This window comes from Ursus maritimus, unplaced genomic scaffold, assembly GCF_017311325.1.
Source record: "Ursus maritimus isolate PB19 unplaced genomic scaffold, ASM1731132v1 scaffold_17, whole genome shotgun sequence".
NCBI lineage: Eukaryota > Metazoa > Chordata > Mammalia > Carnivora > Ursidae > Ursus > Ursus maritimus.
This window is the reverse complement of record NW_024424119.1, coordinates 38926308-38953476: the sequence shown is the minus strand read 5'-3', so window position 1 is coordinate 38953476 and position 27169 is coordinate 38926308. Positions and strand designations below refer to the sequence as shown.

The 27169-nt window shown below is 38.4% G+C and overlaps 1 protein-coding gene across 1 annotated transcript; it reads right to left on the bottom strand.

The window, feature by feature from the left end:
• Window positions 1–329: 329 nt before the first annotated feature.
• On the bottom strand, window positions 330–26811 carry LOC103678656 (dnaJ homolog subfamily C member 25). Its single transcript, XM_008708047.2, has 4 exons — window positions 26404–26811; window positions 5515–5667; window positions 3341–3811; window positions 330–1545 (listed from the first exon to the last, which is right to left on the bottom strand). Exons 1-4 carry the CDS (start codon window positions 26734–26736, stop codon window positions 1423–1425), a joined length of 1080 nt encoding a protein of 359 aa, XP_008706269.2. The 5' UTR covers window positions 26737–26811; the 3' UTR covers window positions 330–1422.
• Window positions 26812–27169: the final 358 nt, after the last annotated feature.

Here is a 27169-nt window from a genome sequence, read left to right as displayed (position 1 = left end):
GCAAGTGCTTTAAAAAAATAAAACTATTTCAGAATTTAAGAACAGCAAAGGGGTCTACTGATAATCTAGTTAAAGTCCTCTCCCAACTTTCTATCTACTAAGGTAACTGAGGCCCTCACTCACAGATTAAATGACTCACAAGGTCAAAACTCTTCCCTCCTGCCTCTTTGTATATCACATATTTGGGCTGAGCTCCTGAAAGCACTAGTTTATTTTAGCTAGAAACAGACTCTGCGTATCTATTACCTACACTAATCTTTTTAAACTACATACTACAAAAGCAATTATGTTAATCCTTGATTTAAAATGTCATACCAACAAACTTGTGATATATTGCAACCATTTTATTAATATGAAGCAATGAGATAAATCCTTTAACAGGAGTACTGATTCACTACCATGATTGTGTATCAATACCTTGATGCAGTATCATACTTGCTTCTGTCAATTTATGTGTGAATTACTTTCACTTCCACATGTATAAAACATATTTCATTGTTTGAAAGAACAGCACACAGCCATGCACCTCCTCTGTCTTGTTTAAATGCATGTAAATACACTCACGTACGCTGGATTTTTCATGGCTCAAGGACTTCATAATACATGAACAACTTTTCAGTACACTACTTCTGCTCTGTCATTTTTTTTTTTAACTGAAGTGGGTGGGGAAAGCAATACTGTGGTACAAAAGACCTTTTTAAGGTCTCTTCTGGAAAAACGTTTTGAGAATACAGTTATAGTCCTATAATGACTGTAATCAAGATCATCCTACAAGGACGTGAAGGTTGATTCACTCTCCTGGAGAGTTTCTGATCATATTAAGAACATTATGACAGGGGGAAAAATAGTTTAAGCACATTCTGGCAGAAGACTCTCCTAGAGAGATATTTTGAACGTATTTCAATCCTAGAATGACTGTAATGAAGATGACATGACAGTTGAAATCATTTTGCTGAAGAAGTTCGTGTCTAAAGACACTCAAAATGTAATTAAATGCTGTTATAATTTTTTATGTTTTGTGAAAATATCAGAGGCCATGGAAGCAGAAAAATGTAGCACTGTAACAAAGAATAAGGAAACACTTTTAAAGAATAAACACTTAACACGTAAAAATTTTAAATGGTATCTAATAAATTTTCATGTCAAATCTTTTAACTAAACATATAAAAATTTAAAATGGCAACAAGTAAATCTTCATGTCAGATCATTTAACAAAATCCACAAATAGATTATAAAAATTGAACAATCATAAATGTCTTATGTATAAAGTTTTAAGGGAAAGTTTAAATTTCTACATTATTCTGTTTAATCAAATATTTGAGAAATTTTAAGTACTGCTGAGGAGCAGTTGATACATTTCTAAAATAATTCAGTTATGAAAATATCACAATTAAGGTTTGGCATAGTAGCATTCAGTAATCCTCAGTCATCCACAAACGTTAACCGTCCAGGCCCTTCATTCTTCATCCATCTCCTGTATCTCTTCCATCTGGGGTCATTTGCCAATTTTTTCTTTAGTTCTTCCTCTTGTTCTTGTTTATAAACCTGTAAGTATAAACAACACTAAATGACTTTACCATCTAAAGGGAAACATTTGTGATTACCTTTATGGCATATTTACATTTTTCAAATATAACTTTAGGTAAAAGTTTCCTATGAATGTACTGGTTTGTCTTCCGAAGACCATCCATCTAAAAATACTAAGGAGTTAAGCACCTTAACACTCAATGTTAAATTAAAAACAAACAAAGAAAAAAATTGTACAAGAACTTAGTAATTTTTGTCACTGATTTCTGTAACCTGAGAATACATTCTTTTCCTCATTGACATCATACATCAGCTGAGCTTAAAGGGTTTAAACACTTTCTACAACTAATGTCCAATCTTAAAGAATCACACTTTATTTCTTTAATATGGTACTCTGAAAATTTAATTGATGACTTTCAGTATTTACTGATCCTAACCAAGGAATAAAATGACCTTATATATACAACTGTCTCCAAATTCAAAGATAATTATTGGTTTTCCAAGTATTTTATTAAGATTCCCAAAGACGGTTAAACAAACCATGCAGGTTAAGGACAAAGAAAATCTTAATTTCTGTAACTTTTTGTGGATGTCAGTTGAAACTAAATGGAAAAGTTTTCATAACCAGTTTCATCAAATTTTAGAAAGAGATGACTTTATTTCCAAATTTTAGGAAGTAATGACTAAGATCACCTCATAAAATAACGTGACAATTCAGCCCAGGATAGTACTCCCTGAAAGATACAGTTTTGTGAACTGGGCTGCTTACCCTACTTAAGAGAAAAATTTTCAAGTACTTTAGAAGCAAAATAGTATGTTACTTTCCATTTTTATGTTATTTACAGGCAGGCTAACTATATCTACTTGCCAGAACATTCGGGCAATTCATAGTAAGTTACTTATATAATTCAGACTGGAACTCTACTTCAGTAAAATCTATTTAGGATACCACATATAAAAAGGAATGCCTATGAAACTAAAAACACAAATATATTCAGATTTCTTAAGAAATCTTTTTGTTTTGTTTTGTTTTGAATAAACTCTACCCTGACCTGAGGCTCAAATCACGACCATGAAATCAAGAGTCACATGCTCTACTGACTGAGCCAGCCAGGTGCCCCATCACTGTGCTTTATTCTTATCTTTAATACATTAGCCAATTAATTTTATGCAAAACCTAAAATAATATCATTATGATAAGATAAATAGTTCCTTTAAGACTTGAGCTAAGCAGCGATCACCTCAAGATAACTGATGTAGCTGACAATTATAGAATATAATATTTATTAAGCTGCCCAAAGTTTAGAGACATTTTTAAAAAAAGTAACTTTTCAGACATGTTAGTTACTATATAGAAGATTTTGTGCTCTATTTTGAAATGAAGTTATTTCAACAAAATTTCCATGTCTTATTCCCTCCGTTTTGTTTTTTAATCCCTGTAGCTAAGTTTACATGACTGAAAGAAAATTTGGGGAAGAACAAATTTAAATTAGAACAATTAACAGAAAGTTGTGACATCCTTGCAAACATACATATTATCCCACTGCAGTTTAACATAACAAATCAGACCATTCTTAAGATTTTCAGCATGAGTCAGTTAAAGTATTTGAAGTTCATCTTTTAAGACAAATTACAGGTCAAAAACCCACTGTCCCACTACCAAATATAGTCACACTTTCAATAAAAATAAGATCTTTATTCATTATTTAAATCTTGGATTTCAGAAACTGGAAGGCATTTCTGTGATCCCTTCCCCTACACCAAATTTTAACTTCATAAGTAAGATGACACAAATATCCCAGCAAATAATTACCTCATAATTCTCCTTTATCCAGAGCTCTCGTTTAAGAAAAGTTTCTTTCTGATGATCTTCTAGACTATCAAACTGAGATTTTGACATCTTCATGGATTTCCGTATGATGTATAGTCTTTCTTCTTCCCCATATTCTTTGCCTTTGATGTTAAAATTATAGATCCACCGACAATACCAGACTATATATGAGCACAGGTGGAAAGGTGCTAAGAGAATTTGAAACAGGAGAAGATCACATATCTGGGGTTTCTGATAGCCTCCCTTTATATCTATTTTACTTTTTATAATGTTTTTTATGATATTCTCCTCCTCATCACGAATTTCTTCTTTGGACTTTTTGTTTCTGCCCTTCTCTTTGGCTTTTCTGAGTAACCCCTGCTGCTTGGCAATCTCCATGGCTTGGATACGGTATTTGGGCACTGTGGCTAGGTAGCTGATTGCCTTGTCATAGCTGTTCCACCAGCTGAAAAACTGAAATATTTAACAAAGAAAAATGGGTTATTTTTACTACCAAAATGCACCTTGGTGAACACCATACCCCACCCCCCACAAAGCAATTCTGATTAAAAATAGGGACCTTAAGGGGTGCCTGGCTGGCTCAGTTAGTAGAGCATGCAACTCTTAATCTTGGGGTCATGAATTTAAACCCCACAGTCAGCACAGAGCTTACTTAAAAAAAAAAAAAAAAAAAGGGACCTCAATCATCTCTCTCTGTAAGTAAAAGATAAAGCTGAATAAGACCCACATGTACCTGGGACCTGAGGCTGGATAAATCAGGTAAGCCTTACGCTAGGCCAAAAAGCCATTAATTCAGACAGGAAATACCCAAGATTAGGGGATAAATCAATAGAATCACACCACACCTGTGATTTCATATCTACCATTTGGCTTTCCCTAGATCACTATTAAGAAATCTCTCTCTCTCTCTTTTTTTTTTTTTAAGACTATGAGACTGTGATCTACATTCTGGGGGGAACAGTTAAATGGTAAAACTAGCCAGTGAAGAACTTGTTTAAAAAAAGAAAAATGACAGGATAGACTCAGGCAACTATATTCATTCCCATCTCTTCCCTAAACCATCTCAATATATCACAGTAATGTTCATCATATTCTGAGGTAAAGGATTCTAATATGTTTGAACTCTTATTTGACTGGAAAATACATAACTTACTTCATAAATACACACAAAGGGTTTTGTTAATTGTCAGAAAAAGTCCTATTCTTCACATTACCACACATTTCATTTGCTGTTTTACTGAATGAATATTGCAGTTACACCAATAATATCTTGAAATATTATAATAGCACTCTATTAGGACTAGGGGAAAAAAATGTTACCAGGGTATTATCTAAAACAGAGAGGTAAAATTATTACTGCTTTCCCCTTTGAAAAGAAAATATTTCTGCAAAAGCAGATACATTTAAAATCCACAACCTTAATTTTCAATAGTAATTCTTTATGTCATATAAAGTGAATCTCATTTCTGGGCATTAAGCTAGAGAAGCACTTTTCAGACTAGCAAATTGATTCATTCTAGTCACCTGACATGTTCTTTCCCTCCAAAAGAAGACATGATAGCTGTGGTTAGTTTAAGAATAATAGTAGGAAAAACTCATTTCAAGATGAAGTGAAATTTTTTTGACATTTAAAACAACATGAAAGATTACTACTCTTTTAATCTATTTCAGTAGTTTTCAACCAAAGCAAAACTGCCCTTAGCAGGCAGTGGAAATGTGTGGGACATTTTTGGTTGTTACAGTAATGGCAAGCACTCCTAGCATTTGGTGGATAGGTACCAAGACTTGTTAGGTCATATTTCTTTAAGAAGTTCAGGTTTTTAACAAATTTAATGGGAAATCATTGAAAAGTCCTACAAAAGTAATATTATCAGGTTAGGAGAGAAATACTCTAAAGGGAACAATGAGAAAAATATCTATTGTTGGGTTTTCTTATTATATAATGGCATTTATCATCAATTTCTTAGATTTGCCATTGACAAAGATTCCATTGTTAATCAATTGGTTGAATAAATGAATATTTTTCTACTCTAAAAAAATTAGTCTCAACTACAAGTAAAATTTTATTAAAAGGTACTTCTAATTCAGTTTTAGTGACCAGACTAGGCAACGTGCACTAAGCATACACATAGACACACACCTCCATCAATACACACCTGGAACACTGAAATAGCACATACACTGACCAAAATCACAACTCTAACATCCACTTTAGGGGCTAAGCGCCTGCTGTAGTAGTGGTAGTAATGGCTATAGTACTCTTCTGGGTGATCCAGCATGTAGTCATAATCTTTTCGTGTTTCTTCATCCTGTAAAATAACAAGATACCCAGTCTCATAGGATATTTCAGAAAATGGCCTTAGTTTGTTATCTGTTAAGTCAAACAATTTTATAACCATGTAAGATTAATCTGAATAAAAGTGAAACTATCAAAATCAAAAAATTCCCTACCACTCTTCAAAAGCACACATATATTTGTTTCTAGAACTTTAATATTAGGTATAAGCATAATAAAAGTAATCTCTCCAAATTCTTAAGTATTGTTAGTCCTCCTAGAAAAAGAAAAACATTTTAATAACAATTAACCATGCTGTTTTAGCCAGTGTTATGTTGGTAATAAGGATGTTGTGTTCTTGTAACTTCAGAACTTGTTGATACCTCTTCTCAATAATTGTTGATAGGAACAAATGTTCCTGTTATAGGTATTCACAATCATTTTCCAGCCTTGTGTAAAAACTTTTCTGTTAAGCAATGATTAAGACAATAAAAAGCAGATGAAGCCAGTCTGTGCCTATAAAACTGAATTATGCTCATCTCAAAGAAACCCTGATTCAGTATAATGGTCAAAGTTTAACTCTGTGACTTCAGGTGATATTTTTAGCCTCTCTGAGCCTCACTCATCCTCATTAGTAAAACAGATAATATCTGCTCTACTAATTTTAGTGTTTTGAATATCAAATGACATTATACATAAATACGTTACAAATACATAATACATATTATGACATTATAACATATTGTCACAGCCCAGTTCATAAATAAGTTAACATATACATCTTTCTTAATCATACAAACATGTTCAAAAAAAATCATAGCATTCTGAAATGCTGCTCTGATGTTCACAAATAAAACATTTCTTAAAACCTTTAATTTTAATCAATTTCAAATAGGGATAAATGCCAATCTCTTACTGAGCTACATACGTTGAAGAACTATTACACTGGGTTATGATTTGCTTTTTTTATCACACGGGAAACCTATTTTGTCTTTTTGGGGTTTTTTTTAAGCAAACCCTATGAGCTACATTTGTTGAAGAACTATTACACTGGGTTATGATTTGCTTTTTTCATCACACAGGAAACCTATTTTGTCTTACTGTTTGTTTGTTTTTTTTTTTTAAGTAAACTCTACCCCCATGTGGGGCTTCAACTCACAACCCAGAAATCAAGAGTTGCATGCTCTACCAACTAAGCCAGCCAGGCACCTCTATTTTGTCTCATGTCCAAAAAATGTTAAAGAGTAAAACCAACAAATTCTCTACTCTCTGTAAGGAAGTACAATACAAATCATTATGAAAATAAAAAACCTTTTTTAACCCAGAGGACGTCTTTCTAGGATGAATTATTCAACATTCATAAAGTTGCAAATACTTAACTAAAGGCATTTCAGAATCTAAACCTAGTGCTTTCCTACCACAGACAGAGGCTCTCAGGTCTATTCAGATCTCCTGATCTTCCAACATGCAGTTTCTTAGATTTAAAATAAGTTTGCTAATGACAAAATCTCCTCTGTACCCATTAAAATCATGTATTTTCTATTAAGAATTCTGAATTTGTGGGGTACTTGGGTGGTACAGTCGAGTCGGTTAAGCATCTGACTCTTGGTTTTGGCTCAAGTCATGATCTCAGGGTCCTGAGATCGAGCCCCACATTGGGCTCTGCACTCAGCATGGAGTCTGCTTGTCCCTCTCCCTCTGCTCCTTTCCCTGTGCACCGCACTTTTTCTTTCTCTCATAAACAAACAAACAATCTTTTAAAAGAAAGAATTCTGGGGGTGCCTGGGTGGCTCAGTCAGTTAAGCATCTGCCTTTGACTCAGGTCATGATCCCAGAGTCCTGGTATTGAGCCCCATATGGGCTCCCTGCTCAGCAGGGAGCTTGCTTCTCCATCTGCCCCTCCCCCCCTTGTGTGTGCGTGCCCACGCTCTCTCTCTAAAATAAATAAATAGAATCTTTAAAAAAATTTTGAATTTGAATGACAATTCTCTTAGGTTCAGTACATTCAAAATATTTTTACCTCTGACTAGAATTCGAAACTAAACTAGTATCTAGTAGAATTAAATGTAAATATATTTAAAGTCTATTCCACAGCACTATTTGGAGGGCCAGTATGAGAACTGTCTGTTATATAAGGAGGGCTGAGCTCAGGCTGTTATCATTCTCAAATTCGCTTCTTGAATGTTCCTTTCTTTCAAAAAGGATTTTCTGTGGCAACTGCCACACACCTCAATTGTCAATCTATTATGATTTCTATAATTATCATACTTTAGAGCTTCTAACCTAAAGAGGGTAAAACTTTATAGGACATACAGAAACTTTATAGGTCATAGATAGCTCTGAAGACTTAAAGCCTACAACTTTTTTTTTTTTTTAAGATTTTGTTTATTTGACAGAGATAGAGACAGCCAGCGAGAGAGGGAACACAAGCAGGGGGAGTGGGAGAGGAAGAAGCAGGCTCATAACGGAGGAGCCTGATGTGGGACTCGATCCCAGAACGCCGGGATCACGCCCTGAGCTGAAGGCAGACGCCCAACCGCTGTGCCACCCAGGCGCCCCTAAAGCCTACAACTTTTGATACATCTCATTTTGAGTACTTCAAGACATCTTTTATGAATTTTTCGATTTTCCCTCCAGTTTTTGCTTTTTGGACTAATTTTATAGAAATGTTCTGCTTCTGGCTTGAAATCTTTGACTTTTAATTCAGCCTTCCAATCTTGGCAGATGCCTTTTGAAATGTACTCTTCAAATATAATTCTTTTCCTTGCTCCAACTAGATTACATGTAGTTTTGAAACTAATGGCCACAGTGAGATCAGATTCCGACAGATCTCCAGCATCATTATCTATACAGAGCTCTTTGCCCAGCCTGACTGTACTCCTCCTGGTTAAAGTATACAGCAAGATCTTTGAGTGTCACTGAAATCTACTATTTGAATGTCATGGGTCCTTGGGGCGCCTGGGTGGCACAGCGGTTAAAGCGTCTGCCTTCGGCTCAGGGCGTGATCCCGGCGTTATGGGATCGAGCCCCACATCAGGCTCCTCCGCTATGAGCCTGCTTCTTCCTCTCCCACTCCCCCTGCTTGTGTTCCCTCTCTCGCTGGCTGTCTCTCTCTCTGTCGAATAAATAAATAAAAATCTTGAATGTCATGGGTCCAAAAATTATCCTTCCTTCTTTGTTCTCTTATCTTAGTGAAAGTCACAGTCCATAGAATACAGATACCCCTATTCAAACATTTCACCCAGATCTTCCACCAGGGTCACCATCTTCTCACTGGTCCCTAAATATGTGACTTACTTCATTGAGTCTTGAGCTCCTCTGACAGGATGGTCAACTAATGCTCCAGCAACTGGCCACTCCAAATTATGTACCTTGTATCTGGCCTCTCTACTGCAACCAGCCCTCCAATGAGTCCTCAAATTAACTAATTCCCGTAGAAGGTTTCAGGATCAAGTCTGACTTCTCTTAGGATGATTTTCTTTTCCTTGGGGTCACCATAAACTTATGACCCTGTTTTTGTCAAGATTAAAGACAAGAAACGTTGGCCACCTCCTTGTTACAGCATTTAATCAGCCAGAATCTTTACTCTTGGGTTTATAGCTTTCTCTCCAGAATGAGGAAAATTATTTTAGGTTGAGGTATGCATAATACACTTTGGAAGGTGTTCAAGGTTGGCACAAATTGGAGAGTTAGTTCTCAATAGTCTAAATCAAAATCCTACTCTCCAGTAACCTACAAAGTTTAGAATCAACCTAGTAAGAACACAAGGATATGAGGAATATTAGCAAAAAAGAAGAGACAAAAGACTGGGACCCAACTGAGAGCTATAGGTACATACTTATTTTAAAACTATTATACTTATTTTTTCTCCTACCCATCTTGAAACTCAGGTAGTCCCACAATTTTTTTTCATCTTCAGTGCTTCCCCATGGCTAATAAGTAAGTTAAAATTTCCTTGGCATGCAACAAGACCTCCATAACTAGTCCACTCTCACCTAGCAACATCTCAACACTTGCTCCTCTTCTGCTCCACAGCAAACATCAGATAGTAATTTCTGCAATTTGGTGTGTTCTTCCAGCACAGCACACTTTTTCATTCCTATGTCTTTAAACATATAATTCTCTCTACTTCAAATGCCCATCCCTTTCTTCCAACCTCATGAGCTTCCATTAATCCTTTAGGACACAACATTACTCCTTCAGATTTAGACCACTCTTATTACACATATGACCTATTTATTATAGCACTTATCACATTGTAATCATCAGGGTTTTTTTCCTTGAATGAGAACTTCTGGAAGATAGGGAGGGTGACTGACATATTAATCTCTGTATATCCAAGGCCTACCACAGTGCCTGGCATTCAGTAAATGTCATTTAAAAAATGAGTACAATTTTGTAAAGGCTCTCCCTCACTATAAACGTCCCTTGAGCCATACAGGTCTCTATCTCCCCAGGAAGGCTGGATGGGTGATTATTTCACAAAAACTTTGGCTTCGCAGAAATGACTGCTTGATTTCACAGCTTATGAAAACATGCTAATGTGGCTAAAACGGCTTAAACCTTAAAACAGTTTAATGTCTTACCTTTCAATAAGGTAGTACTTTTTCTTTCAGCAATTTTGTGGATCTTAAGGTCCCAGGGTCAGGAGATTCCAACTTCTTTCCAAAACCAAAACCTTTATACTTGTTTCTTCCTCCTCTCTGTCCTGAGCCTTGACAAGCAGGGCAATAAGCTCCTTGTTTCTAATGTCTACAGGAAAAAATGGTGCTTCTGCTGGTGTCCACTCCACTCCCAATCCTCTTGGGCACATGCAGGAGGACTGGAACATAACCACCAATATCTAGATCAAAAGTGAACAAGAGGAAACCCACAAGCAAAGAAAGCACTGAATCCTTCCTTCTCTTACGAAAATGATCATTCTCCCCCCTCCCCAGAGGCAAAATTATATTACGTTCTTGCCCTTGAAAGAAATAATTGTTTGATTTCAATATACATAATTGCAATAATTTGATATTGCAGCCACTTTCACATTAAAAATTTTCAGTTACACAGATAGTAGAAACCATTTTAGGACGTTAAAGGCCAGGAATCAGTAATATATGAAAATGTAATAATATTTTGTTCATTTTTTTCTTTTTAAAAATTCTTTATTTAAATTCAATTTAGTTAGCATATACTGTATTATTAGTTTCAGGGGTAGAATTTAGTGATTCCTCAGTTGCATATAACACCCAGTGCTCATTACATCAAGTACCCAACCTTAATGCCCATCGCCCAGTTGCCCCTTACTGCCACCCACCTCTCCTCTAGCAACCCTCAGTTTGTTTCCTATAGTTAAGAGTCTCTTATGGTTTGCCTCCCTCTGTTTTGATCTTATTTTATTTCTCCTTCCCTTCCCCTATGTTCATCTGTTTTCTTAAATTCCACATATGAGTCAAATCATCCAGTTTTGTCTTTCTCTGACTTATTTCGCTCAGCATAATACCCTCTAGTTCCATCCATGTTGTTGCAAATGGCAAGATTTCATTCTTTTTGATGGCTGAGTAATATTCCAGTGGATATATATACCACATCTTCTTTATCCATTCATCAGCTGATGGACATTTGGGCTCTTTCCATAATTTGGTTATTGTTGATAATGCTGCTATAAACATTGGGGTGCATGTGCCCCTTCAAATCACTGTTTGTGTCCTTTGGATAAATATCTAGTAGTGCCATCACTGGGTCGTAGAGTAGCTCTATTTTTAATTTGCTGTGGAACCTCCATACTGTTTCCCAGAGTGGCTTCACCAGCTTGCATTCCCACCAGCAGCATAAGAGGGTTCCCTTTTCTCCACATCCTCGCTGACATCCGTTGTTTCCTGAGTTGTCAATTTTAGCCATTCTGATAGGTGTGAGGTGGTAACTCATTGTGGTTTTGATTTGTATTTCCCTGATGCTGAGCATTTTTTCATGTGTCTGTTGGCCATCTGTATGTGTTCTTTGGAGACATGTCTGTTCATGTCTTCTGCCCATCTCTTGACTGAATTTTTTGTTCTTTGGGTATTGAGTTTGATAAGTTCTTTATAGATTTTGGATACTAGCCCCCTTTACCTGATAAGACATTTGCAAATATCTTCTCCCATTCCACAGGCTGCCTTTTAGTTTTGCTGACTACTTCTTTTGCTGTGCAAAAGCTTTTTATCTTGGTGAAGTCCCAATAGTTCATTTTTGCTTTTGTTTCTCTTGCCTTTGGAGATGTGTCTAGTAAGCTGCCACAGCCAAGGTCAAAGAGGTTGTTGCCCATGTTCTCCTCTAGGACTCTGATGGATTCCTATCTCATATTTAGGTCCTTCATTCATTGAGTTTATTTTTCGATATGGTATAAGAAAATGGTCCAGTTTCATTCTTTTGCATGTGGGTGTCCAATTTTCCCAGCAACATTTGTTGAAGAAACTTTTTTCCACTGGATATTCTTTCCTGCTCTGTCCAAGATTAGTTGACCATAGAGTTGAGGCTCCATTTCTGGGTTCTTTATTCTGTTCCATTGATCTGTGTGTCTGTTTTTTTGCCAGTACCATACTGTCTTGATGATTATACTTTTGTAATACAGTTTGAAGTCCTGAATGTGATGCCATCTGCTTTTTCTTTTTCAACATTCCTTTGGCTATTTGGGGTCTTTTCTGGTTCCACACAAATTTTAGGATTCTTTGTTCCAGCTCTGTGAAAAAAGTTGGTGGTATTTTGATAGGGATTGCATTCAATGTATAGATTTCTGTAGGTAGGATAGACATTTTAACAATATTTGTTCTTCCAAGCCATGAGCATGGAATGTTTCTCCATTTCTTTGTGTCTTCCTCAATTTCTTTCATGAATATTCTCTAGTTTTCTGAGTACAGATCTTTTGCCCCTTTGGTTAGGTTTATTCCTAGGTATCTTATGGTTTTTGGTGCAATTGTATATGAGATTGACTCCTCGATTTCTCTTTCTTCTGTCTCATTGTTAGTGTATAGAAATGCAACTGATTTCTGTGCATTGATTTTATATCCTGCCACTTTGCTGAATTCTCGTATGAGTTCTAGCAATTTTGGGGTGCAGTCTTTTGGGTTTTCCACAGAGTATTACGTCATCTGGGAAAAGTGAGAGTTTGACGTCTTTGCCGATTCAGATGCCTTCTATTTCTTTTTGTTGTCTGATTGCTGAGGCTAGGACTTCTAGTACTATGTTGACCAACAAAAACAGTGGTGATAGTGGACATCCCCGCTGTGGTCCTGACCTTAAGGGGAAAAGCTCTCAGTTTTTCCCCATTGAGAATGATATTCGTTGTGGGATTCTTGTAGATGGCTTTTATGATATTGAGGTATGTATCCTCTATCCCTACACTGTGAAGAGTTTTAATCAAGAAAGGATGCTGTATTTTCCCAAATGTGTTTTCTGCATCTATTGAGAGGATCATATGGTTCTTGTCCTTTCTTTTATTAATGTAGTGTATCACACTGATTGATTTGTGGATGTTGAACTACCGTTGGAGCCCAGAACTAAATCCCACTTGGACGTAGTGAATAATCCTTTTAATGTACTGTTGGATACTACTGGCTAGTATCTTGGTGAGAATTTTTGCATCCATGTTCATCAGGAATATTGGTCTGTAATTCTCCTTTTTGGTGGGGTCTTTGTCTGGTTTTGGGATCAAGGTAATACCGGCCACATAGAAAGAGCTTGGAAGTTTTCCTTCCATTTCTATTTTTTGAAGCACCTTCAGAAGAATAGGTATTAATTCTTCTTTAAATGTTTGGTAGAATTCCCCTGGGAAGCCATCTGGCCCTGGACTCTCTTGTTTGTTGGGAGATTTTTGATTATTGCTTCACTTTTCTTGGTGGTTATGGTTCTGTTCAGGTTTTCTATTTCTTCCTGTTTCAGTCTTGGTAGTTTATATGTTTCTAGGAAAGCATCCATTTCTTCCAGATTACCGAATTTGTTGGCATATAGTTGCTCATATAATATGTTCTTGTAATTGTCTGTATTTCTTTGGTGTTGGTTGTGATCTCTCCTCTTTCATTCATGATTTTATTTATTTGGGTCCTTTCTCTTTTCTTTTTGATAAGTCTGATTAGCAGTTTATCAATCTTATTAATTCTTTCAAAGAAACAGCTCCTAGTTTCATTGATATGTTCTACAGGTTTTTTGATTTCTATATCATTGCTTTCTGCTCTAATCTTTATTATTTCTCTCTCCTGCTGGATTTAGGCTTTATTTGCTGGTTTTTTTTTTTTTTTTAAGATTTATTTATTTTAGAGAGAAAGAGAGAGTACATGTGTAAGTGAGGGGAGGGGCAGAGGAAGAGAGAGAGGGAGACCAGCAGACTCCCTGCTGAGCGGTAAACCTGATGCAGGGCTTGATCCCAGGACCCTAGGATCACAACCTGAGATGAACTCAAAAGTTGGTTGCTTAATTGACTGAGCCACCCATGCACCCTATTTGTTCTTCCTTTTCCAGCGCCTTTAGGTGTAAGGTTAGGTTGTGTATGAGACTTTTCTTGTTTCTTGAGAAAGGCCTGTGTTGCTATATACTTCCCTCTTAGGTCTACCTTTGCTGCATCCCAAAGGTTCTGAACTGTCATGTTTTCACTTTCATTTGCTTCCACGTATTTTTTTAAATTCTTCTTTAATTTCCTGGTTGATGCATTCTTTTTTTTTTTTTTTTTTTTAGATTTTATTTATTTGAGAGACAGAAAGAGATAGCAAGAGAGAGTATGAGCGGGGGGGAAGGGGAGAAGCAGACTCCCTGCTGAGCAGGGAGCCCATTGCAGGGCTCAATCCCAGGACTCGGGATCATGACCTGAGATGAAGGCAGGCCCTTAACCAACTGAGCCACACAGGCACCCCCTCCCCCATTCATTCTTTAGTAGGATGTTCTTTAATCTCCATATATTTGTGGTCCTTCCAAATTTTTTCTTGTGGTTGACTTCAAGTTTTAAAGTATGGTGGTTTGAAAATATGCATGGTATAATCTTAATCTTTTTGTACCAACTGAGACCTGATTTGTGGCCCAGTATGTGATCTATTCTGGAAAATGTTCCATGTTCACTCAAGAAGAATGTGTATTCTGTTGCTTTAGGATGAAATACTCTGAATATATCTCTTAACTCCATCTGGTCCAGTGTGTCATTCAAAACTTGTTTCCTTGTTGATCTTCTGTTTAACTGATCTGTCTGTTGCTGTGAGTGGGGTAAAAAGTCCCCTATTGTATTATTATCAATGAGTTAAATTTTGTTAATTGGTTTATATATTTGGCTGCTCCCAACTTAGGGGCATAAATATGTACAACTGTTAATCTTCTTGTTGGATAGACCCTTTTATTATGATATAATGCCCTTCTTCATCTCTCATTATAGTCTTTGGTTTAAAATCTAGTTTGTCTGATATTGGGATGGCTACTCCAGCTTTCTTTTCATGTCCACTGGCATGGTAAATGGTTCTCCACCCCTTCAATTTCAATCTGGAGGTGTCTTTGGGTCTAAAACGAGTCTCTTGTAAACAGCATATCGATGGGTTTTTTTTTTAAATCCATTCTGATACCTTATGTCTTTTGATTGAAGCATTTAGTCCATTTACAGTATTAAAAGATGAATTTAGTAACTTTGTATTACCTGTCAACTCATTGTTCCTGTAGATTGTTTCTGGTCCTTTCTGATCTTTGTTACTTTTGGGCTTTCTCTTCACTCAAAGGATCCCCTTTAATATTTCTTACAGGGATGGTTTACTGTTCACAAATTCCTTTATTTTTTGTTTGTCCTGGAAACTCTTTAGCTCTCCTTCTAATCTGAATGACATACTTGCTGGATAAAGTACTCTTAGCTGCATATTTTTCCCATTTAGCATGTTGAGTGTATATCACGCCAGTCCTTTCTGCCCTGCCAGGTCTCTGTGGACAGGTCTGCTGCCAGCCTTATGTTTCTACCCTTGTAGATTAAGGACCTCTTGCCCCAAGCTACTTTCAGAATTTTATCTTTGAAATTTGCAACCTTCACTATTATATGTTGAGGTGTTGACCTATTTTTATTGATTTATTGATGGGGGGGGTTCTCTGTGCCTCCCGGATTTAAATGTCTGTTTCCTTCCCCAGGTTAGGGAAGTTCTCTACTATAATTTGTTCAAATAAACCTTCTGCCCCTCTCTACCGCTCTTCATCTTCTGAGACCCCTATTATCCAGATATTATTTCGCTTTATGGAATCGCTGAATTCTCTAAGTCTCCCTTCCTGATCCAGTAGTTTTCTTTCTCTCTTCTTTTCAGCTTCCTTATTTTCCATCATTTTATCTTCTATATCACTGACTCTCTCTTCTGCCTCTTTCATCCTCATTTTTATAGCCTCCATTTGGGACTGTATCTCAGTAACAGCATTTTAAATTTCAGCTTGCCTAGACTTTAGTTCTTTTATTTCTACAGTAAGGGATTCTCTAGTGTCTTCTATGCTTTTTTCAAGCCCACTAGTATCTTTATAATCGTTGTTTTCAATTTTAGTTTAGACATCTTACTTATATTCATATTGATTAAATCCCTGGCAGTGAGTACTACCTCCTGTCCTTTCTTTTGGGGTGAATTTCTCACTCTCGTCATTTTGTCCAGAAAAGAATAGAAGAAAGAGGGAAAAAAGTACAATAACAACAACAACAGAGGAAAAAAACACAAAACAAACCAGAAAACAAAAACAAAACAAAATGAGAAAAAAAAACAAACAAGAAGCAACAAAAAAACCCCACTAGATCCTGGTGTTTTGGTCTGCTTGTTAAAAGAAACTAGATCTCAAAATAAAAAAGAAAGAAAACTTACATATATACAAAAAATAAAATACAATAAAAAAACAAAAAAATAAAATATATAATGTATATATAAAAAAAATGAAAAAAATAATTGAAAAAATAAGAAAATAACTGAAAGAATAATACTGAAAGACTAAAGAATAAAACAAAACCCCACAAATACTATATACTGTTTTCCCCAAGAGCTGAAGCTCTGCAGCTGTCTATGATCAGTAAATTTGTGCGAGCCAGTTGTTCCTGCTCATCTTCTCGGGGAGGGGTCTGTTGTGCTGATTCTCAAGTGCCCTTGCCCTAGTGGAAATGTGCCTCCCTTGCCAGGGGGCCAGGCTCAGTGTAAGCCGCTCTGGGTTCCACTATGTGGCACTGTTTTGCTCCCTGAAGGCTTTCAGCACCCACAGGTGGGAAGAAAATGACAGCTCCCTGCTCTATAATCCGGGAGCTGAAAGTTCACACCAGTGAGCCCTCACAGAAAAGCAGTCAATCACTCTTGGCTCCCTGGTTTCTGTCTGAACTCTGTGTTCACCCAGCCTGTGACCAAGCATTTTTATCCCAGGCACACAACTGAGTTTCAAAACTCCAAATTTTACAGATTCCTGCTGTATAGACCTGTGCTGTTCCTCCCACCATGCTTCTACCTTTTGCTTGACACTGATCGTCAGTAGTTCCCAGGTTTATGGCAACCCAGAGCAGAAAGCCAGCACCTAAACTCGCTGTTTTCAGCCAGCGTCCCCACTCTTGTGCCTAGGAAATCTGCCACACTCAGGCACTCCCATTCTTCTTGTGATCCCAGGGATCCTGATACCAAGCTATCCCTGCTTCACCACCTGAGCACCTTTAAGCCAGGGACTACCACACTGTAGCAGACTTCTAGAAGTTTCGATTTTGTGTTCCGCTGCTTATAATAATTTATGGTAGCCTTCCTAAGCAAGCTCCCTCCCCTCCACTGTATCCTCTGATATATCACCCCAGATCCAAGTCTTCCCACCTCCTACCTTCCAAAAAGTGATTGCTTTTCTATTTGTAGAACTGCAGCATTTCTTTTCTCAGATTTCCAATTGATTTTGCAGGTGTTCGGAATGATTTGATAACCATCTAGGTGTATTTGAGGGATCAAACTTAGGGTCCCCTACTCCTCCACTATCTTAATTCCCTCTATTTTGTTCATTCTTAAAAATACATATTAATCCCATTGGGGCGCCTGGGTGGCACAGTCAGTTGAGCAGCCAACTCCTGGTTTTGGCTCAGGTCGTGATCTCAGGATCATGAGATTGGTCCCCCTGTCGGGCTCCATGCTCATTGTGGGTCTGCTTGGCACTCTCTCTCCCTCTCAAAAAAAAAAAAATAAATCTTTAAAATATATATACACACACACACACACACACACACACACACACACACACACACATATATATCCCATTTTAAAAGAAATACACATACACAAATGATCCTTAAAAAAAATCACGTTTCCCTCAATTTTTTTTAAAAAAAGACTCTTGTTTCTTTCCTTCCTTCTTTCTTTCTTTCTTTCTTTCGTTCTTTTTTTAAGATTTTATTTATTTATTTGACAGAGAGAGAGAGAGAGAGAGCCAGCGAGAGAGGGAACACAAGCTGGGGGAGTGGGAAAGGAAGAAGCAGGCTCCCAGTGGAGCAGGGAGCCTGATGCGGGGCTCAATCCCACAACCTGAGCTGAAGGCAGACATTTAACGACTGAGCCACCCAGGCGCCCCTATTTCCCTCAATTTTTTTCCAGGCCATTACATTCTATTAAAGAGGAAGAAAATTAACTGCTATCAGTTTTATTTCTCTTCTTGTTCTCTGTCCCTAGTCACTAGTGCAACTGTCTTCTCATATGTCTTCTCTTCTGTCTACATGTGGCCTCAACAACTTCCATGATTTGCAGTATCACCTAATTACTAGTGACACTCAGATCTGCTTTTCCTGTGTCCTATTTTCAAATACCTCCTAAGCATTTCCTAAATGTAACATAAATATCTCAAAGTAAACATGCTCAAAACCCAAATCTGTCCCTCAGTGTTTTAATTAATAGTAGAGTATCACCATCTAGTTGGTTACTTGAGCTTTTAGAAACTTTAGTTATTTCCAATTCAGCAAATAATTACGCAGGGCATTAATCCTTGTGCTGGACCCAAGGGAGGATAAAAAGACAAGATAATGTCCTGGTCTCAAGAACGCTCCCATCTAGAAGAATCTAGCAAGCAAGAATAATGCAATTTGATGTGCTAAGCAAGAAAGAACTAACTAACTCTGCTTGAGATCACTGGTAATGGGATCCATAGCAGAGAAGAAATGAGTACTGGATCTTGAAAAGCAAGTACGATGTAGTAAAACTTTTTCCAGATAAAGGTAACAGGAAGTATGAAGGTACAGAAGCATCAGTGAATAAGATGGATTCATTAAAGCTTGAGCACTAGGGAAATTTAGGAAGAAAGGTGTAGTAAATGTGACCAGGAAGACTGATTTGGATAAGAACTACAGAGAGGACCTTATATGCCATGCTAAAGTGCTAGAGTGTTATTGTCTGTGCTATTCAAAAATGAAATGTTTGAAAGCATGAGAACAAAAGCACTGAGTAGGTGTGTTTATTTTTGAAAGTTGACTCTGACATTATTGTAAAGAATAGAACGAGGGAGAAAGAGATTTTAGGGACCAAGAAATAGAATAAATAGGACTTAATGATCAAGGGAGTTTAAGAACCAATCATGTTGAGGATTAACAGTGAAGTTTCTAATTATAGTCACTGTGAGACCCACGTTACTCTGAGATAAAGAATAAAGGAACAGGGCATCAAGTTTGGAGAAGATGCTGGGGAAAATAGTGGAAGATTCTGAAATAGGGACAAATAAAATTTCTGGAATCTTTTCAAGTCCTGGAACCTCTGGGATTATCTATTCCTGTAGACGGGGTGCGACTTTCTAGAGACAGAAGTAACTTGTAGAAAACTGGAAGTAATACAAATAATTCTTATTCACAAAAAGAAAAATCATGTCCAGTGGAATGCAACTGATTACTGCCTTGTCATATTGGCCAGTTTTACAGGCACTTTAGTATTCCCCGTTTTGACACTGAATGTGTAGCACTTTTTCCTCTTCTGAACTGGTTTTATTATCTTACTGGTTCCTTTATTAGTTAATGAATTAAATAAAATCTGACAGATGTTCATTTTGTGTCCATATAGGAGTCATGATTATATCCTCTTTTAAAACATATGCTTTGGGGCGCCTGGGTGGCTCAGTTCCACCCCGTTAAGCATCCCGTTCTTGGTTTTGGCTCAGGTCATGATTTCAGGGTGGTGAGATCAGCCCCGCGTCACACCCTGTGCTCAGCACAGAGTCTGCTTCTCTCCTTCTCCCTCACCCTCTGCCCCTTTCCCACCCCATGTGTGTGCACTCTCTCAGATAAATAAACAAATCTTAAAGAAAAAAGTATGCTTTAACAAACATAACAAGATTGATTTCCAAAATGTTTAATTTTGGGTAACTGTCAGACAAATGAGACACAACTGAAAATATGAACCTAGAGAGCGCACAGATTTTAGAGTTGTCTCAGATGTGGTTGAGTTTCATCAGGAAGAGCTTAGAAAACAAAAAGACCCAAAGGACAGAACTCTAAGGAAAAGCAATGTTTAAGGTGTAGGCAGAAGAAAAGAAGATTATAAAGACTGAAAAGACATGACTAGAAAGACAGGAGAAACAGGAAAGAATAACACTGAGGGGGTCAAGGGACAGCAGCTTAAAGAGCTACATGATCAACAACATCAGATGTCACAGACAGTGCCAGAGGAGAGAAATGAAGAGCAGCACTCAAATCTGACATTGGAACACCACTGTCCACCTTAAGAACAATTTCATTATGTGTGCTGATACACGTCAGTCTACAACAGCTTGAAAGAAAAGGAGATAAAGTGAAGATAGCCAACAGTAAAAAAGAAGAAAAATGTGACTGTAGCTTTAAAAGAAGCAAAATTAAGCAAAAGGAATGTGAAATACACCAACTAAGAAGTTTTCAAGTTACCAAAGAGGAATGATGAGATTCCAGAAAATGGTGGAAATGAATTCAGACAAGAACCTTCCAGCCTTCCCCAACCCATTCTCAATATTGTTCCCAGAATTTTCTTTCTGAAAGAAACCTCTGATTGCGTTATTTCTCCACTTTAAAACCTCTGGTCACTATTCAATACATAAAGTTCAAATTCCTGAACACAGCTTAAATGGCTGTTCATCACCTGATCCCAAACTATGTTCCAGTCTCCTGAAACATTCTCCCTATCAGGCATCTAACCCAGAAGCAGTAGCTCCTCTAATATCTGTGAAAAATGCAATAACGATCTTCGTTCAGTGAATATCTCAAAATGTTCTTTTATCTATGATAAATCCACACAAGCTAAATTAAAATCTCAAGTGCTCGGTTTCTGGCCAGAATTAAATCAACACATGTTATATCAACTCATTAACTTATGTTAATCAGAAGCTCTGATTGGTTGTTAACATCATGTGTTGTCACAGAACTAAAATTAAACATATTTGGTGTTCAGTCAACCTTTGCCTAAGTAGGGAATAACAGCTGAAATTACGATATCAGTAGAAAATAAAGAGCACTTATGGGGTCACAGCAGAAATAGCAAATGTGGTACATAAAGTACCACACCCTTCTTCTGGACCCATGGGAGAAATCACTATCAAACATCTCATCTTTCCCACTAAACCCAGACAAGACCTCAAAACCTTTACAAGTGTTTAAAGGAGTCATGACCAATCAGAGTTGACATGTGAAATGAAAACTATCTGCCATCAAGCTTACTTAATTTCGCTGTTTATCAGCATCACAACTGTAATAGAAATTTACATGTTTTTTATTATTTTTATGAATACCCAATTATTATGAATGACTGATTAATGTGGATAGATGGCGAAAAAGAAAAACAGTATTAAGAAGTACAATTAATTGTTTTTCCCAAAAACAAAGAGTCCCTGGGAGAAATATAATAAAAGTGATCATTGGTGGAGAAAACACTAATACCTCACGAAACTACATCTTGTTCCTGGAACAAGGCTTGCACATTCATGACTCCATGTTTTTGTTGATCAAGTTTTCCCTCGACCAGAAATGTCCCTTTGTGGTCAACCTTTGGTGACTGTTCTAGATCCAGACCAAAGACTACATTCTTCTCCAATCCCCGAAGAAGCAGTAATTGTATCCTCTCAGTGCTGTAATATAATCTACACATATCTTTATTATATAACTTAAATAAATAATAACCGAACAATTAGTATCTGTCTCCTTGTTATGTTAAAAGCTTAAAGGCAAGAACTGTGCCTTCTTCATTGTTATGGTTTCCTCCCCCAGCGCCCAACTCGTACCGGTTACAGAAAGGATTGAGTAGAATAAACTAGGAGAGAACAATGAACAGTAACATAAAAGGGCAGGGCATTCAGAATCCCCCCTTTATGCCAAATTCGTCATAAGTGCTAAAGCCCTGCTACATCAATCAGACTGATAAAAAGAAACTGAAGTATTCTTGTGACCTCCCTGCCAAGACAAGGCTAGGGTAGTAAAAGGCTCTCACTACGTTATCTGTCACCTTAACAGATAACCTTCAGGCCAGTAATACTGCCAAGACCTTTTCTGTTCTTTTGTGATTTTCCAAAATGCCGTCAAAGTCTATTTTCCCATGTTCTAAGTGCATTCTTTGCACATGTTCCGTCATCTGTTGATTTCTAGGCCGTCCATATTTCATCTACTTCATCCAACTCTTATCTATATTCAAAAAGGATTAATGTTCTCACTTGAAAAAACAGAATTTCTCCTTAAAAATAGAAGTGCAGTTTTTATCTCATGTGGAAATTTTTCATTCATAGCCATCCAATCTACTTTATCTGTACCACTCTTCAAAACTACATTTAGGGTAAAATGCCAAAGTAGGCTTCACATAACAATGTCAAAATGTCAGAAATCCACTGAATCTATCTCCAGATACCAGTTTTCATTTAATGAACATTCATTATCTGATGTGCCAGACACTGGGCTAGGTGCCATGGATATACAAACAAAAAGGCAAGGAGATGGTTTAGTGGAGAGGGGAGGGCTACTCAGTATTTACAGCGCAGTGTGATAAGTGCTATATCCACATAAAAAGATCCAATGTTGACACAGCAAGTGAGAGTCCATTTACTTAACTTCCAAAGTCCATGAATTCCCTGAATCCCAGTAGTCAAACACACTAAATACTATTTTATTGTCTTAACTTTGCTTATATTATGAAGCAAATATAAAGCAGTGTGTGAAATCATAATGGTCTGAAGTCCTGCTGAGAACTGTAATTTTAAGTTATTCGCGAATATGAACTAAGCATGACATGATGAAAGCATCTGACCAGTGACTTTGCCTTCCATTATTACCCATCCTTCTTTTTCTAGTTTTCCTCTCTCTCTCTATGCACAGGTAGAATCTGTGTTTCTAAAATAACAATGATCAAGTGTGATAATATCTTCTTGTCTTACCGACTGTACTTAAATCATGTTAGTGTACTAACAACCACCATCAAAAAAGACCCTCTCTCAAAGAGGCATGTATTTGACCAACACAACCTCAGAGTCATAAATCCACTATATTTCACGAATATAAATTCCCATTTTGGTGATGTACATATTATCAACATTCAGAGATCCTTGGTTATTAGAAGTTTTGATGAATACCACTAGAACGTTATAACAAAAATATAATATTGCTTCTTATATCATATACATTAAAAATATTAAGAGACTTGAACAAACTAATAAGAGAAATTAAAAGGTTATCAAAAAATTATGGGGGGAGGGGGCGCCTGGGTGGCACAGTTGGTTGAGCCTCATACTGTTCAGCTCAGGTTGTGATCTCGGGGTGGTGGGATTGAGCCCTGCATTGGGCTCTGCGCTTAGTGTGCAGTCTGCTTGAGATTCTCTCTCCCTCTCCCCTTGCCCCTCCCTCCCCACTCGTGCGCTTGCTCTAAAATAAATAAATCTTTTAAAAAAATTATGGGGGGAGAAAAAAAAGACTCCTAGCTCCAATGAATTTACAACTAAATGATTTCAGATTTCAAGAAAGGAACAATTTCTGTTAGATACACTGTTCCAGAAATGGAACCTGCCTGTGCATTTTACAAAACAAACATCAAGTTAGCTTCTTCTTCCATATGCCAGCAATAACTGCACATGGCATGAAGGATGACATAGTCTTCCCAAGTCCCTCCCTCCTTTTTGGCTGGCTCTGTAGATAAGTACACCTTTACTATTATTATTTATGGAGAAAGATATAGCATATAACAAAAACAGCCAACAGAAATGAAGTGGTCCCAGGTAGACATCTGCTACCTCCATAAGATGATATGTGGAATTCTGTATAGGCTTCTGTATCTCCTCTTTATTCTGGAGCCACTGGAACTCATCAACTTCTCCCACTATTCTATCTGACCTGGTCTTAGCAAAGGCCACATGGACCTCTTCTTGCCCTCATTCTAGCCGGCAGATAAAATTTGAGTAAAGTAGTGGTTACAAACTCATTGCCTCAAGGGGATAATTTGGAAGGCTGAGGCTGTCCAAATTGGATGACTCCAGTTCATTAGGTCTCTGCATTACCCAGAAATTATATTCTCTGGCAGCTTACTCACAATTTTCCATTATGACAAATAAAATCTGACCACCCTCTTTGTTTTTAACAACTTCCACATACAGCAAATCAAAGTCCTTTTCCTTATTCCAGGAGAGAGCATCTGCAGTGAAGTCTGAAAAAGAAAGTTTCTGGAGGTGTTCCACTTAGAAGTCCGTCTCTTTAACCTTAAAACAGCTTTCATGGAGCTCAGTTAGGTCTGGTTTTCAAGGGTCCAAACCATCCCCACACATCCCTGTCCTCTGACAGTAACACTGAATGGGGCTGGGGAAACTACAGCACATTCTCTCACTCCCTCCTCCATCAGTATAACTCAATTTTTGTTTCCTGTTTGGAGACATCAGTAGTACCACAAACCTCTTGTTGGAATCAAGATTAAAAGTGTTACTTTCCCCAGACATACCAGTTTTTAACTGCCCAAAAGTGGACAAATTATTTTATTGAGCTTTTATTCGCTGACAAATCAGCACTGAACTTTAGAGGCAGAAACTTTTAGAGGCAACCATTACAGATTCATCAAATCAGCCTCCAAATCTGTCTGTTCAAGAAAATGGCAAGAATAGAGTCTTGGGGTTCCTCCCAGCAAGAATTTCTCTACTGTCTCTCTTTCTTGGCACATGTCTTACTAACATGTTCACCACTCTCATGCCAAACCTACCCATCTCCAACCCCAACAGAAGGCAGCAGTTGCCAGTGTTTCTGCTGCCCTCTCTTCTGGAAGTTCTCTATCCTCCCGGTGCTTCCCTATGTGTCACCAGAGCCTTCTGCCTGCTTGTGTGGACCACTGTTTTTCTTCACTGCAGAAAAATAAAAATTGGGATTTTAGATGCTGGGTTGCCCTGGATAGAGAAGTTCTTTCCCATTGTTCTGAAGGCTTTTCTCAATCCCTCTATATCCTAAATAACAAGCAACTAAACCCCCTGGTGTCTGCACTTTCCCCAGCCCCCACCCATTCTTCAGTCAACTGCCAATAAGAATTACAATCTCGCCAATGCTCGGGAGAATTCAGTGAACTTGGCATACTCATTAATAAGACTCCATATTATATAAACTGCTCTGGAAAGCATGAATGAAGAGACTTTAGCTCCTTGATTCAGTATTTTCAGCTCTGGAAAGCTATTCTGAACAAATAATCCATGGTTAAATTACAGTATACCCAACTCAAAGTAGTCATTAAAAACAAGTTACATAGCAACATGGAAAACTCTGCCTAACAAAAAAAAAAGAGGCCAGAAAGAAACACCTTACACCTACAATTACTGTTACATTAGCATGATGGGGCCCTTGAAGCAGTAACACTTCCATCAAATATGATTTATACTTTGTGATTCCTTATATGGTTTGATTTTTGCAGTAGCAGAAGGAAATAGGAACAGGCTAAATCTCCCCATCCCCAAAGGACTCGATAAAACCTTTGTCAAATGACTACACCAATATTCACAAATTTTTCCTGACAGAACTAAGTCTTGAACCCCAAGTCATTAAGCATGTATTTACAGGTCCTGTATGGGGATTTCTCACATTTATTCAGTTCTCATTGACTGAACCCTGTAAGGATGGCTTTAATTTTGCATATGAAGAAACAGCTACTGTGACATATTAAGTCACTATCCAAGGTCATAGTGGGGTAGTAGGAGCCAAGAGTCAAATATCCGGTCTTCTGACTGCTTGTTCATTGTTCTTCTCAGTGTTTTTCTAAGTCCTTAAACCCAAGCTAAATGTCACATTTATTTTTACTTTTTTAAAGATTTAGAGAGAGCAGGGTGAGGGGCAGAGGGAGAGAGAGAATCCCAAGTAGACTCCCCACTGACAGCGAGCCTGATCTCACGACCCTGAGATCATGCATGACCTGAGCCGAAATCAAGAGTCCGACGCTCAACCCACTGAGCCACCCAGACGCCCCTAAATGTCACATGTAATACCATCCCCAGAAATCTAGTTTTTGTCAAGTCAGATTGGCGCCATCAGTCATTCAATATTGGAGACCTTTCCTGGGTTCTATCACAGATCCTTGTAATAATAATCACCCTGCATTCCAAGTGTGAGCTGCACGTTTTTAAAGTGCTTTCACTAAATTGTAAGATATCCAAAGCTTTGCATAACAAAAACTGTCACAAAAAGGAACGGGGTAGCTGTCCTCCAAGACCCGAGGGGGTTCCCATCTTTGCCAATGAGCCGCGTGCGGGTTCTTTCGCAAGGCCACGTAGGAAATCGCGAACATCCTAGGGGTCGTGACGGGGTCACCGAGAACCCTGCTCCGCCGGCCAGAAGTCCTCGCTGCCCATCCGCGTCCCCAGACCTCACCTTAAGAGTCTCGTAGGCGGTCGCCACCAGCAGGAAGGCCTCTTCGGCGCTCTGCGGCGTCCGTCCGGGCCCCTCGTCGCCAGGCTCAGGCCGGTAGCGGTCGGGGTGGTAGCGCCGGGCCAGCTGGCGGTAGGCCCGCGCGATCTCCGCCTTCCCCGCCGTGCGGCTCACGCCCAGCACCTCATAGCAGTCGCGCGTGCCGCAGTACAGCCCCTCCACCAGGGCCCCCGCGGACCGCGCTAGCAGCAGCACCAGCAGCAGGGGCGGCAGCAGCACCAACCAGCACCGGCCGGCAACGCCGGCTCCCCCGCGCGGAGCGAGCGGCGCCGCCATCCCGGCCTCGGCCGCTGCTCCACCGCCCCAGCCGCTCTCCCGCACACCGCCGGGCTCGGCCTCCGGGACCTAGCTCCACGTCAGCAGGCGGCGCTTCCGCGCAGGCGCACAGGACGCGACTGCAACAACCACTTCCTTCACGACCGTTGCTAGGGGAGAAGGACGCCTCAGCCGCCCGGCAGCTTCCGGTGTCTCTCTGCCTTCCTAGCCACAGCTGCTACAGGATTTGTTTTTAGTTGGAGCTAAAGGATGTCTCAGTGTCAGAGGCGCACGTAACCAACGTGTGCAGAGCGCATTACCGTCCACCGTGGCCTTCACACGCGATCTTTTCTGCATCATTACTTCACCTGCGGCAATTGGTAATCTGGCTTTCTTGCCGTCTGGTTATCCATGTAAAGAAGGTGTGTGCACAGAAATTCAAAGCCGAGTCCCC

Coding starts and splice junctions, on each gene's coding strand:
- LOC103678656 (XM_008708047.2), bottom strand. CDS start 26,736: ATGGCGGCGCCGCTCGCTCCGCGCGGGGGAGCCGGCGTTGCCGGCCGG. Junction 5,668..26,403: donor CCGCCTACGAGACTCTTAAG/GTGAGGTCTGGG, acceptor GTTATTTTACAG/GATGAAGAAACACGAAAAGA. Junction 3,812..5,514: donor GTGCTATTTCAGTGTTCCAG/GTGTGTATTGAT, acceptor TAAATATTTCAG/TTTTTCAGCTGGTGGAACAG.